The 13,677-nt window shown below is 34.7% G+C and overlaps 1 protein-coding gene across 2 annotated transcripts in view; it reads right to left on the minus strand.

The window, feature by feature from the left end:
* Nucleotides 1-325: 325 nt before the first annotated feature.
* The window catches only part of Acadl (acyl-CoA dehydrogenase long chain), a 32,065-nt gene continuing 18,713 nt past the window's right edge, over nt 326-13,677 (minus strand). For both annotated transcript variants that reach the window (XM_020172315.2, XM_020172314.2), the window contains 4 exons: nt 13,017-13,130; nt 6,912-7,039; nt 4,859-4,945; nt 326-998 (listed from right to left, as the gene is read on the minus strand). In XM_020172315.2, coding sequence (XP_020027904.1) covers nt 905-998; nt 4,859-4,945; nt 6,912-7,039; nt 13,017-13,130 — 423 coding nt within the window. In that variant the 3' untranslated portion in view covers nt 326-904. The remainder of the gene's footprint in view (nt 999-4,858; nt 4,946-6,911; nt 7,040-13,016; nt 13,131-13,677) is intronic.

The raw sequence follows: 13,677 nt of genomic DNA on the forward strand, positions 1-13,677 counted from the left end.
GCTAAATATAAATAAACTGCACTGTTACAAAATGAAAGCTACTGGACTAGAGGTGTAGCTCAAGTGGTCGAGTGCCTGATTTGCTAACTGAAGCCCTGAGTTCAAACCCCAGTCCTCCCCAAAAAAGAAAAAGAAAGTTACTGTTTGATACCTACCATTATGTTGAAATTTAAGGATAATGAATTATTCTGTGAACTCCTATAAATTAAACTGGAATGGAAATCTGCTGAAAGCCCAAGCATTAGTAGTTAAGAAATTAAGCACATTCTCTCAATCACAGCAGCTCCTCACTCATCAGCATTTCACAAGACATTCTGCACAAAGGTTTTTTGTTTGCTTGGTTTAGGTTTTACTTTATTTTTAATTGATACACAATATTTATAGGGTACAGTGTGATGTTTTGTTTGAAGGGTTCCATTAATTACTTAAAAACAGGGTTGGTGGAAGCATGAAAAAACCAAAGTTGTAGGGAATTCACAGCAAAACGTGGCTGAAATGACTTTACATTCTAAGTTACATTTCTTTTTCCCATTCAAAGTTCATATACTATAAAGTATTAATGTTTTTATAGTATAAGAATATAAAATCATTTCTCCCTCAATTTTAAGGATTCAAGAAATTCATGCTTTTTGGAATAATGAAACATTATCTAGAGTCAGAAAATCTTTGACATTTTACTGTATAAAAAATTAAAAGTAAAACCTTTTATGGGAGAATTTTAAACTCTTTGGTTTCAAAGATTTCTCCTTCCACTGTGTTAATCTTTCATATTCTATTTCTTTCTCAACAGAGAGCACACTTAAAAATCATGTTTAGCGTTTCCCTCCTTTTCAGGTTACGTTTTCAACTTGAGTAGATTTAAAAGCAGATTAGCTATAATAGGATTCTGGATGTGGGCAGATGTCTACTTGTCATGGACGATCTGTCTTGCAATCAGCTCCTTCATTATTTCATTGGTACCACCATAGATTGTCTGAACTCGGGCATCCACATAAGCTCTGGATAAATTAGAAGATAATTGAATTTATATAAATAAAAGAAATTAGAAAGTTGCAATTTTATCTCACCACAAACTGTTAAAAGTATTCATTAAATGAAATCCAAGCAATAAAATTTCTACATAAATTACTTACTTTTCCAGTATAGCATTCATCCTAGATTGATACATTAAATACCTATTAAGATATTGGTAATCTATATAGCTTTTACTTTGATTAAGACAATTACAAATTCAAAATGACATTTAAATGTATTTCATCTGATTTAATTTTGTAAAATTCAACACACATAATAGCATTCTAAAGTCTGTTTTAAATTTAGTTACATGGAATATCTTAATTTCTTATTCTTTAATATTTCACTATAAAGTTGAAATCCACTAATTTTAAAGAAAAAAAACTAAGAAATTACTTGTTTTCCAGAATTCATTTAGATCTTACCAACACAATCACCACCAGGAGTATAAACTGATGCCTTAGAAAATGTTACTTCCCACAAGGTTAACAAGTAACTTATTTGTTGGAAATGATTAATAGTCACTCCTGTAACATGTGGGGTTAAAATATTAAGTGGCTGAGTTCAGTACAAGACACATACAAGCAGGCACACAGATTACCGTGTTGCTAGGGATTGAACCCAGGGCCCTGCTAGGCAAGTGCTCTACCACTGAGCCACAACCCCAGTCCTAGGAGTTTACTTCTCATAGCCATGATATCAACCAGGCCACTGTACAGTTGTTTTTACCTTTTCTCATCTCAATTTAACCTCTTAGCTCTGGGATCAGAAAGGATAAGTACCATGATTGTTTTGTAAGGAGAACTGAGATTCAGAGAAGTCAATACATTTACTGAGCAATGGCTACCATTTAGTGGTCACTTAATAGATGATGAGCAGGCTGGAATGAGAATGTAGTATCTAGCCTCTTTGGCAAGTGTATTTTTATTATACCACAGTACTGGCCCAGGCATTTGGGGTTAGGTATTGACCTTTAAGCTTTCCTTGTAGACAAATTCAAAGGCATTTTTTTCTCAAATATAAAATTTGGGTTTTAATTATTTCATTTTTAAGACAAATAAAATGTGCTAACTCTTTAGGAACAAGCCAATTCTGGACTTATGCTTTTCCATATTCTTAGTACCCAGCAGACAGGTGAACACTCACTAAATACTTACTAATATGATTTACTATACTACAAAGGAAATTAAGAATCTCAGAACTTCATGATTCAAGTTTTAAAATTTAGAGACATTTGTGTTTTCAAATATATATTTTTTCGGGGCAGGTTTTGTTGTTCCCCACAAAATGAAGCACTTGCATTTTGAGGGCATTCCTGGCATTTCAGCCTATTTCAGCTATCTTAATGCTTTTGGACATTTTTGGAGTAGGTTGGGCTTTTTTTATTCCACATTAAAGAAGTTCCAGTGGAGTATGTAATGACAGATCGGTAGACCTTTTATAAGTTACTAATTAAATTTAGTCATCAACTAAAATTAACAGACAAAGGCAGCAGAAGAAATGTTTAACTATACAGCAATGAAGCTCTCCATTTCAGACTGCTCTTCCTACTGTAGCAGAGAAATCTTCAAATGTACCAACCTAAGCCTAACGAGTCAGAGTGAAATAAACCTGTATGCTGAAGGCTAGTTACTTAAAAACAAACAAAAAAAAGACCTGTGAAACCAAGACTCCGCCACATAGATATGTATATACATATACATACACACAGACACAAATAATGTAGCTTAGTATGAGGGATATTTATACAAGTAGAATATTTTCTTCTCTTAAATCAGAATTTATACACTATATATTGGCTTTTTTGATATTTGGTAGTATTAGGATTCCCTACATCTTTAGGAAGAGAAAACATAGACCAGATAAAGATTCACACAATCTTTGAATTAACAAGCTTGTCAAGAAAGGATAATCATTATTTCTTAAAGAAATATAAATCTCTCAAACTGAAAGCAGGGATTTTTAAATAAGCCACTAAGCTACCCTTTTTCTTGCTACTGACCTAAAGGAATGGATTCTGAGAAAACAGACCTTATGCCACACTTATGCCATATTAAACCAACGATATGACTGATTCCTCTCCCTAGCATGCCTTTCTTAGAATGTGAACTAAACTGTACAAACACAACATGTGTACATTCCCAGCAGCAGATGTAACAACACAGTTAAGCATAAAAATATAAACACCGATTATTATTTTACTTTCTAACCACTCTGAATATTAAGAAGATAGGTGAATGTTGTGAAAACATAAAAATGCACAGGAAAAATTCTAGTGGTTACTAACTTTGTGCTAGGATAACTCGAAGTTTACTTCTGATTTCATGTCTATGCAAAGATTTAAAAAGAAAAACCTGCTTTTGGTTAAGGCCTATTTGAAACAGCTCTGAAAAGACATTCCAAAACCTAAGGCCAATGACTGATTTTTTTTTAAAGAAATCATTTAGTTACATCATGCCTATGTTCACAAGAAGAAAAAAATCCTTGTTGTTGCTGAGCTTTTATAAGGGGTTATAAATTATATATACCCAGTAATTAAAGTTTTCTGAGCTGCTCAGCAACTAGAGAAAATTAGCAAATTTTATTTATGCTGGAGCTTCCATTCTTAGCTTAGTAAAACTTTTATAAAATGCTTATTTTAATGATTATAAGCATATCAAATACTTTCAATTATGCTTGTCAAAATAATAAATTCAAAAGCATTAGGCTGGCAGTTTAAAGAGAAATTTAGTGAGGCTTCCCTTTACGTACTCTATATTCAGATAAAAATTTGGAAATTTCTGGAAGTCTGTAGCATTGTTATTTTTCAGATTCAGAAATAAATTGGCCTTTTCTATATACATCAAAAACTTCCTTGGGATTTTTTCTTTTTGGGGAGGGAGCACTGCATGAGTTTGAATGCAGGGCCTTGCACTCTACCACTTGGCCATGCCCCCAGCCCTTTTGCTTTGCTTATTTTTTTGGAAAGGGTCCTGTGCTTTTTGCCTAGGGCCAGCTTTGAACCATGATCCTACCTGCCTGGAGTATAGCTAGGTGCAAGCCCCCTACCCAGCTTGTTTGTTGAGATAGGGTCTCACTAACTTTTTGCCTGACTAGCCTTGAACCGTGATACATGTGATGCCTGCCTCTACACATGTGCCACTACACCAGGAACCTTGGGAAGATTTTATGAACTGAAAATACTGTTAAGGAAGTGGAAAAATATTTTCTAGGGTGAAAAGAAATGTCATGGGGAGGCTACTGAGGCACTACAGAAAGAAGGGAAGAGGAAACGATGGAAAAGACACTGCCTACTTACAAATTGGTTCTGTTGCCAAGTGTAGAAAATTCACACCTAACACAATGAAAAGAGGTGGTGTGCTTTCTTTAATCAGAGGAGATACAAATTGCATTTGGAAAAAAATACTTTTATTTTTCAAAGCAAAATAAATAATCAAGTATTTAAGTTAAGACATCTTAGATCCTATTCTGTACTGCTATTTTTTGTTTTCAAAAAGTAGCTGGGATGTGGCTCAGTGGTAAGTACTTGCCCAGCAGGTGAAAGGATGTATGATCCACAGCACTGCAAAAATTAAATAAAGAAATTAATTAAAAGTAACAGATGTCCTCAAAGTCACGCATCAAGCTTTAGTGTACTGTTCTCTTCACTTTCTTTAAAAACACCAAAGCTTAGTGATGAGTTGATAAAATAAAGCTTCTTCAATTTGAATGAATATACTCCATAGTCATTTGTACAATGTAAATATATTGTATCATCGTTCACTGTGTCTTTGGCCTACAAAGTACAGGAAAGAAATTTTCTTTCTTCACATTATTAAGAGAATAGCAGAGCCACCATACTCACTTTGCAATTGGATACTCCCACATGTATCCCCAGCCTCCGTGGAGCTGTACACATTCATAAGCTACATTGTTTTGTAATTCAGAGGCCCTAGATGATCAAAACAAAGAGCAGAGAGTTTGCAATGGATTTTCATCAGGTGCTTTATAATCATGAAAAATGTATGATTATTAGGTATGCATAATTATCAAAAGTAATTCAAATAAACAAATGAGACATCCAGAGAAGGGCATAAAAATTACGTATGAAATAAATTTCAATAGTTTTCACATAAAGAATATCTTCATCAGTTCTATTTCTGGCTGGGTTTTTATTAAATATAGACAACTGAGAATATTAGGTTTTGGCTATTTAGGGCTTAAAAAGTTGAATCTAAGTTATTTAGATTCTCTGTATCATCTAAATTACTCAGCCACTTAGTATCTTTTTGCCTTTGTAATACCTTTTTACTCCAAAGATGTCATTTTTCTACCTGAAATGAAAAAAATTTTTTTTATGGTTCTGACTTTTCAGAAATAAACCGAAGGTAAAAGTGAAAACCTAAGAGGGTAGACTGTGAAAGTGCATGCATCAAAAAGGAAACATTAAAAACTTATTTGGGGATTATTAACACTAGAGAAGAAGTCGGGGAGGAAGGGAGAGAGGGAGGGAGGAGGGAGAAGGAGAGAGAGAGGGAGAGGAAGGAGATAGAGAGAGAGGGAGGAGAAGGAGAGGGAAAATGTATTAATGTGAAGAATTAAGAAAAAAAATCTTTTCTGACCCTTTCACAATTCTGTTTGCTTTACAGAGATGGGGCTGGAACCCAGGGTCTCCCACATGCTAAGCAAAAGCTCCAGTGAGCTTACCCAGCAACAATAATAATGATTATTGAAATTCACAAGGCAACTGGTAGGAATTTTATTCACCTTAACATAAAAATATAAATTCAAATTATTTTCTACTTATTTTTCAATAGATGGAAACATAAGGCAAAGTTATGCACAGACGTATTTTCCTATTCAAAAATTTTTTTAAATCGAGCCACAGGACAGGTGAGAATGTTCTTAAGAAATGCACTAACAACATAATGATTAACAGACAAATCTCTGAGGGCAACACTATTTGGAATTCAATACTTTTTGTATTTGGCAAGTATTTTAGTGAAATATTTACAGGGCTAAAACTATTGCTCTCCCTCCTTCAATGCTAAGTACCATTATGTTCATAAATCTGGTATTTCCAAAGAACAAAGTCAAGAACTATGGAAGCATCTCTTTCCCCAAAAACATCTAAAATTCTTTTTTGAATATTTTTCCCACTCAACAAAGGACTTGCTATAAATGTTGAAAAGTCTCCCCTTAAGTGCAAATTTTTAGAGATTTCACATTGACATTTTAACCTGCCAATTATATTATGGAATCATTACATAAAAGTGTTACAGGGGTCTATTTTCAAATAACTTATCTTTAATACACCATTGTTAATCATCTTTAATTCAAATGAAAGTCATTTTAAACTTAATAGCACATTTTTTCCTTTCACTTAATAGAACATGTACAACTTTTGACTGAAGAGTCAATAATTCAGTACTTTTTTCTTAGATCTGGAAAACACCTTACATAGAAAAATCCTATCCAACCTAATAATTTCACAGATAACACAAAACTGTCCCAAGAGAGTTAAGTTAGTAGGATTAATCTAAAGGAGAACTTGTACTTTATTCCAAGACCCCCAAGTTTTACTGTTCTTTCAGTCTTGCCACACTGCCACTCTTCAGATAATCTGAAATTAAACTATTATTTGAATGTACTAATCAGTCTCTCTACTTCAGTCTCTTAATATTTTAGTTGCAATAAGCAAGTTATGAATTCAATACCAAAGGTTTAAGTAATTTTTTAGTACATTATAAATAGGCCTAATGGGACTTTTCAGCAGCTTTTTTAAAAGCTGACGCTCATTGCTATTTTCCATTTATACAGCCTTCTTCCTTTAATACCTTCAAGGCTGAGTTGAAAGCTGGCAGAATTCCATAGTAGTCTGAGCAAACACCACATTTTAATTACTGTAGCATGCATACCAATATTTCGCCATGGAAGCAGAGGCAGAGTCCAGACGTTTCGCTTCATGCAGCTGCAGACAGTTGTCCACAAAAGCTCTGGTTACACATATGTGTGTTTTTAATTCTGCTAGTTTATGCTGCACGGTCTTAAGTTGAAAGAAAAATTGAGCATGGTAAGAGTACACATTTTGACTCAGCATCTCAAAATTATATAATAAAAGATCTTTAGAGCAAAACAAAAGTGGAATTGCTTGAGTTTTCCTCCCAAAAAAGGCCAGGGGAGGACGGGAGGGCAGAGGTAGGCACATGATAGTCAATCAACTTAAAAACCCAGTATATTTTTCAGTGCTAAGGAAACCTGTACTAAAAGAGGTAAAGATAGGTTAATACATAAATTAGATCTAATACTTCAGACTCAAAAATTTAGATTGTTAATCAATACTGCTTGAAAAGCAGCATGATTTTCATGTATGACCACCACCTTGTGGTATCCTTTAGGTATAGCCGCTGAAAATACCTATTTTCCTCCAGAGACTAAATCCTTGAAGATTCATTATCTACCAATAGCTTGCAGTGAAATAATAAAGTAACAAGCTAGAGGGATAAGATCACAATCATATATATATCAAAAATATTTATGTTAGAAATTATTTATAATTTAACATTGGAATCAGCACTCAAGAGATCAAAGATCAGTCCCCAGGACCCTCCTCCCCAATCTCCTATCCCTCTGAAGTTTGTCTAGCCAGTTTCTAACATGAAAGGAATGGTCTGGAATCGTCAATATTATGTATCTAGCATCTCCTGCTACCATTGGACTATTTCCAATAGTATTCTTGGAAATCATTCTAGTTAGACCATCCTCAATTGTTACTTCTTGTTCTCCCTTCAATCAAGTTTTATTTCATTCTTGACTCCTGGCTCTCATGTCCTAATCTCTGAAGTTTACAACTGTTCTCTCTGGTACCAACTCTTCAATCTCCTTCAGGAAACTGGCTTGGACGTGAAATACTGGCACATTTTACCTTGGGTAGACTCCAAAAGTATACCCTATTCTAGCTGACTTCTTTGGTCTCAGGCCTAGCTAGTCAGCTGGCTCTATCATCCTTGTGGAAATTCAGATAGAAATGGCTCTGATCATTCTGCGGAACTTATGAGACATTCAGTGTGACTAACAAAAGGCACACAAATGGAAGTTAGAGACAAAGTGGTACAGTGAAACTCCACAATTAGACATTAATGCATCCCATCTATATAATTCTGTGAACCCAAAGGAATGCTTGAGATCTCAAAGGAGGGTTGTAGGCCCAGATTCATAGGGGATGCTGGACCTGCTTTTCCAAAAAGCTGGCTGGCTACAGCAATTCTCAAAATCATAAACCTGAATCTTTCAGACTCATGTGGTGGGGACAGTTTGGATACTTTATTTCTGGAAAATCAAATAATGGGAATATGGTAATGACCCAGTAGCTGCTCTGGGTGACACATTCTTATAGATGTATTAACATAACTACTGTGCTGATGAAAATCCCGACTGTCTTTCCTTCAGTTTTGTACCGCTCAAGAAACAGGGATTGTTAACCGGCATCTAATGATTCTAGTCTCTAGCAAACATCAGCTGCTAATTGTTCCACACATTGTTAGCAGGGTGCTTTTGTGAATAACAACATGCTCATACCATATCCCTAACAGTCATTAATATTTGCTAATAGGTAATACTGCAGCTACTGTTAAAAATATTCTTCTCAAGTTACTTAAGGGAACTCTTTTTCAGAGTTCTAATGACAACATCTTAGAATTTTATAATTTGGAACAGACCTTGTAGAGGTTACCTAACCCAGTAAGTTTTAAAATTAGCATTAGTTACACTATATTATGACTTAAATATGAAATTAAAAAAAATTAGATGTGCTACGTAGTTTTACAGCTAATTAATCCCATGCTCAAGGTTCTAAAAAGTGAATATTCTCTTTTCAGATGCATGGAAGGAAAGTGCCACTTCTTCTCCCTCTCCTATTCCCATTCTCCTTTCCTTAATACTTTGTGCCTTTAGAATCAAGAGCACATACCACACAGGAAATGACTAAGCGCTCTCGTTAGAAAAAGAACATTCCATTTTCACTTCATTGCCCACTAGGTGAAGGAAACAGGAAAAGAAAAATGAGCCATGCACTTTAAACTTCTGGGCAAGAAAAACAGTGTATGGTTTAGAGTGTAGGTTCTAGCCAGGTGCAGTGGCTCAAGACTGCTACTGGAGAGGTGGAACTTGAGAGGGTCATGGTTCCAGGCCAGTGGAGGGGGATGGTACTGGTTTGGGAGACATAAATCTCAACCAATGGCACACACCTGTCTCCTATTTGCAGAGAAGCAAATAGGAGACTAACCATTCAGGCCCGCTCAGGCATAAAGTGAGACCCTATCCCCAAAATAACCAAAGCATAAAAGGCTGGCAGCATGGCTCAAGTAGTAGAGTATTTAAGGCCCTGAGTTCAAACCATAGTACCACAAGAAAAAAAAAACAAAAACAAAAACAGAAAGCATAGCTTCTGGAATTATTTGTGTAATTTTGGCAAGTTAATTAACTTCTCTCTGCCTCAACTTCCTTATCTGTAAGATGAAAATAATTATTACATACAGTTTTGAAGGAAAAAAAGAAAATTCGCTTAGTATGTTCTCTGGTATATAGGGAGCAGTCAATAAATGATACCCATTATTATTTAACATTTGAATTTTATTTTTTATTGGTTGTTTCAGGGAAAATCATGAATATCAGCTATGGAGAGTACAGATTTTTAAAAATCTTATATGACTATTGTCACTTTAATATGATAGCTGTCTATTCTAAAAAGGAAATATATTTTATGACATGTATCAAAATGGTCAGAAAAGCCAAAAATGTCCAAAGTTCAAGTATAATAAAAAGAAACTGAACAGTTATGTGGTCATAAAATGACAACTGAAAATATAACACATAAAGGTCTATTTCAGTTGAATGACTAGAACCATCGTGTATTCAGCTCTAGAATAGACAGTATGAGCCATGTATTGGTCATTTATCTTCTCTGCACATTTTCCTAACTTGAAATAGAGTATACTATTAAAGATACCCATTTAGAGATGGAGTGGCTGAAGTGGCAGAGCACCTGCCTAGCAAGCATGAGGCCCTGAGTTCAAACCCAGTATCACCAAAAACTTTTTTTAAAAAAAGATACCCATTTAGATAAAATAGGAAAATTGGAAAACTAGCTCAGAAAAATCAAAACGTATACACTTACTTGGAAAGTAATACTAGTTTGTATCCAAAATGAACAAGAGTGATACTGCCACCTACTGAAAATTTAGTGAACTTCCTTTGCAGGAAGGTAACAAATGACACTTGCTTTACAAAACAGGATTACTATTTTTTGTCTTTTTGCTATGAAAGTGTAACAGTCATGCATTGCTTAACAAAATAGGGAAAAATTCCAAGAAACCTGCCATTAAGCAATTTCATCATCATGTGAGTATTAAATCTAGATGGTACAGGTCAATCACTCAATATGGTCTCTTACTAGAATCAAGACAGGGCAAATGATGTATGAGGCTGCTGCAGGAATAACATGGCACACTGTTTTACAGTAAAAATTTTAATAATTTGAAGAAGTATACTCAAAAATAATGACAAAAGAGGAGTGTAACAAATATGTAAGTAGCAAAGTCATTAATTATCACGTATTATGTAATGTGTATTAGTTATGCCTGGTACTTTCATATGATTGATGGTTCGCCTACACCAGCTTCTCCACAGCCAACCAAGTAATATACTGAGCTTCCATGTTAGGGTGGCTACACGGTAGCCATCTGCACTGAGTAACATGCAGTCCACTGTTCACCAAAACAGTTATTCATCACATGACTACATTTTTTTTTTTTTGATACTGGGGTTTGGACTCAGGACCTTGTACTTCCTAGGCAGGCACTTTACCACTTGAGCCATGCTCCCAGCCCATAACTACATTTTTAAAAGAACCTTTTTCCCTTATGAGAAAATAATACATCAGTTTCCCATCTTCTTCATGGTTAAATGTCAAATCACATGTTTTTTGAGCTACTCGGCCAATCTGGTAATAGTAGAGTCATCTTTGTTGTAATCCAATATGAAATCAATAAACAGGAAATGTATAATCCCAAAGGGATGGAATTTAGTTCAATTTTTACAGTTGCCAGAATAAGGCTGGTCTTATTCTGTAAAAACATTTTAATAAACATTAAATGTGGTAATTGTTGGATTTCAAAAGCAAATGATGACAATTCCACTTGGAGTACAAAGTACTCCAAGTAGAAAGCTGCACTGTGATACCAAGTGGTATAACCTCCTTCATATTGCCAGGAACTTTGGTGTGCATTTCCAGAGTCACACTTACCAAGTTACATTTCTGTGTTCAGAGAAATAAAAAGAAACAAATCAGGCATACCAGTATTTCTCAATAGGAGATAGATTATCAGTTATTTTGAGTGAAATAACTCATTGTAATACAAAGCTACTAAGAATTACAGGACATTTAATAATACTGTACTCCCTGAAGGAAACTAAATACAAGTGATACCTCTAGTCACTGTGTACCCATCATCCTTGACATTTCTATATGCCTAAGGGGAGAGGGCAGGCACTGAGAATCACTGACATGTACAAATCAGTGATCCACAAATGAAGGGAATAGACAATATAATATCCTTGTTCTTAGCCAGGCAAGCTGGCACACACACCTGTTAATTCCAGTACTCAGGATGCTGAAGCAGCAGAATCTTGAGTTTGAGGCTACATGGCAAAACCCTGTCTCAAAAAACATGCACACACACACACACACACACACACACACACACACACAAAATCCTTGCTCTTAACAAAATCATAATTTAGGCAAGTCAGTTGTGCTTCTTGCTGTTATATTTCTTTTTTAATTGTATTCTTCACTGAATGTGTGTGTTCCTCACTTTTATAGATTTGAAACAACTGTTCTAGGTCTGTCATATCAACAGGATAATAAGGATTAAAGACTTTTTGTCAGGATAGAGAAAAGTTAACTTGATAACTATGTTAAGTAGCAAACAGTTCCCAAAAAAGACACAGAGGAGGTCCAGATCAGGAGCAACATTAAGAAATTGGTAAAAAGGCTCCCCATATTTGAAAAAAGTAGAAGGAAGGCATTTTTTTTTTCCTGGCGATACTGGTGCTTGAACTCAGGGCCTCATGCTTGCTAGGCAAGTGCTTTACCACTTAAGCCACTCTACCAGAGGGAAGGCATTATTTAAGGGAGAAGTAATAATAACAGCTGACTTTAATGAGGTATTACTTTGCTAAGCAATATTCAAAGCACTTTATGTATATTATTCCATCAAATTATCACAGTAACTATATGACATAGCTACTAATATTATTCATAAACAGGAAAACATTTCTATTTGTGAATAAATTTTACAAATCTCATGACTTTTAAGATTTTACCAATATAAACTATAACAATTTTGCATATCAGATAAATTCTACAAATCTTTCAAGCAGGAAAATATTTCTGAGAGAACACAACTTGCAAAGCACATTTGAACATCATCTCTGTAATACTGGAACTAAAAATTACCGTGTTTCATCTCTACCTTACCCTTCATGAGCTTTTCAGCTAAAGTCATTCCATTTAAAATTTTTAAAGAAGAATTCTAACTCAAAGTTTTCTGCTAGTGAGATGTTTCAGTTTAATGACTACACTGCTTATAAACTGTTCCTTCTTTAAGAAGAAACTAGAGCAGCCAAAATTTGGTCTTACTGCCTCTTACCTGAAATCCTCTTTCTTCCTGACTCCTGTGACAACACTCCTAATTTGTTTTCTCCTTCCTAACTTTCACTCCCAATTGTTTTTGCAGATTTTTCCTTTCCTGTTCCAACTTCATATCTTGTAGTTTTCCTCAGTACTCTGTTGTAGGCTCTCTTTTTGACTTATTTTCTACTGTTTCCCCTAGGAATCTCATCCACTTCCATGGTTTCTAATATCACCTTATATCAAAATTATGCCAAACTTATATTTACCCTACACTCATTTCAGACGAGTAAACTGATAAATGATTATAAAACCATAACAGAAAACTTACCTGTATGTGTGCAACTGTTTTCCCAAAAGCTTTTCTTTGCTTAACATAGTTCCTGGTTTCTTCAAACATGAATTCACAGGCAGAGATTGCCAAATCAGCAATTAATAGCCTTTCCTATAATCCCAAAATGAAGTATTAAACATTTTCTAATTATAGAAATGATTTTCACACAACTTCAATTACTAAAACTCCTAAATAATCTTTCTAATAAACTCTTAATCTCAACTCTTTATAAGAAAAAGCCCTCACTGATTTATGATTATTTTGATATAGCTGTGAGAGTAATTCTTTAAGACAAAGCCTTTATTTCTACAAATGATTGTCTTTATTATACGTATGTAATTTATAGTTGAAGACTTTTATTTTCTGAGCTCTGTGTATTGTGTAACTTAATACAACATCTTAAAGTGCACAGGTTAAATTCTACCTATTAGTGCAAAACTAGCTTTAGTCAGCTTAATTCCATCACGCTGGAATTACTTAATTCTACATGTCACTTAGTGACGGTGTTTCTAGCTCTTTACCCCAATTTCATGTTTAGCTCACATGGTGGCAGTCTCCAGGCAAACTGACCTCCTTATGCCAGCATGTAAGGCCCAGTGATTACTAAGCAACTACATTTCAAAAACAGATGTAGAAATGACTCCTGTGACTAAAACTT

The sequence above is a fragment of the Castor canadensis genome, chromosome 4 (genome assembly GCF_047511655.1).
Source record: "Castor canadensis chromosome 4, mCasCan1.hap1v2, whole genome shotgun sequence".
Classification (NCBI taxonomy): Eukaryota; Metazoa; Chordata; class Mammalia; order Rodentia; family Castoridae; genus Castor; species Castor canadensis.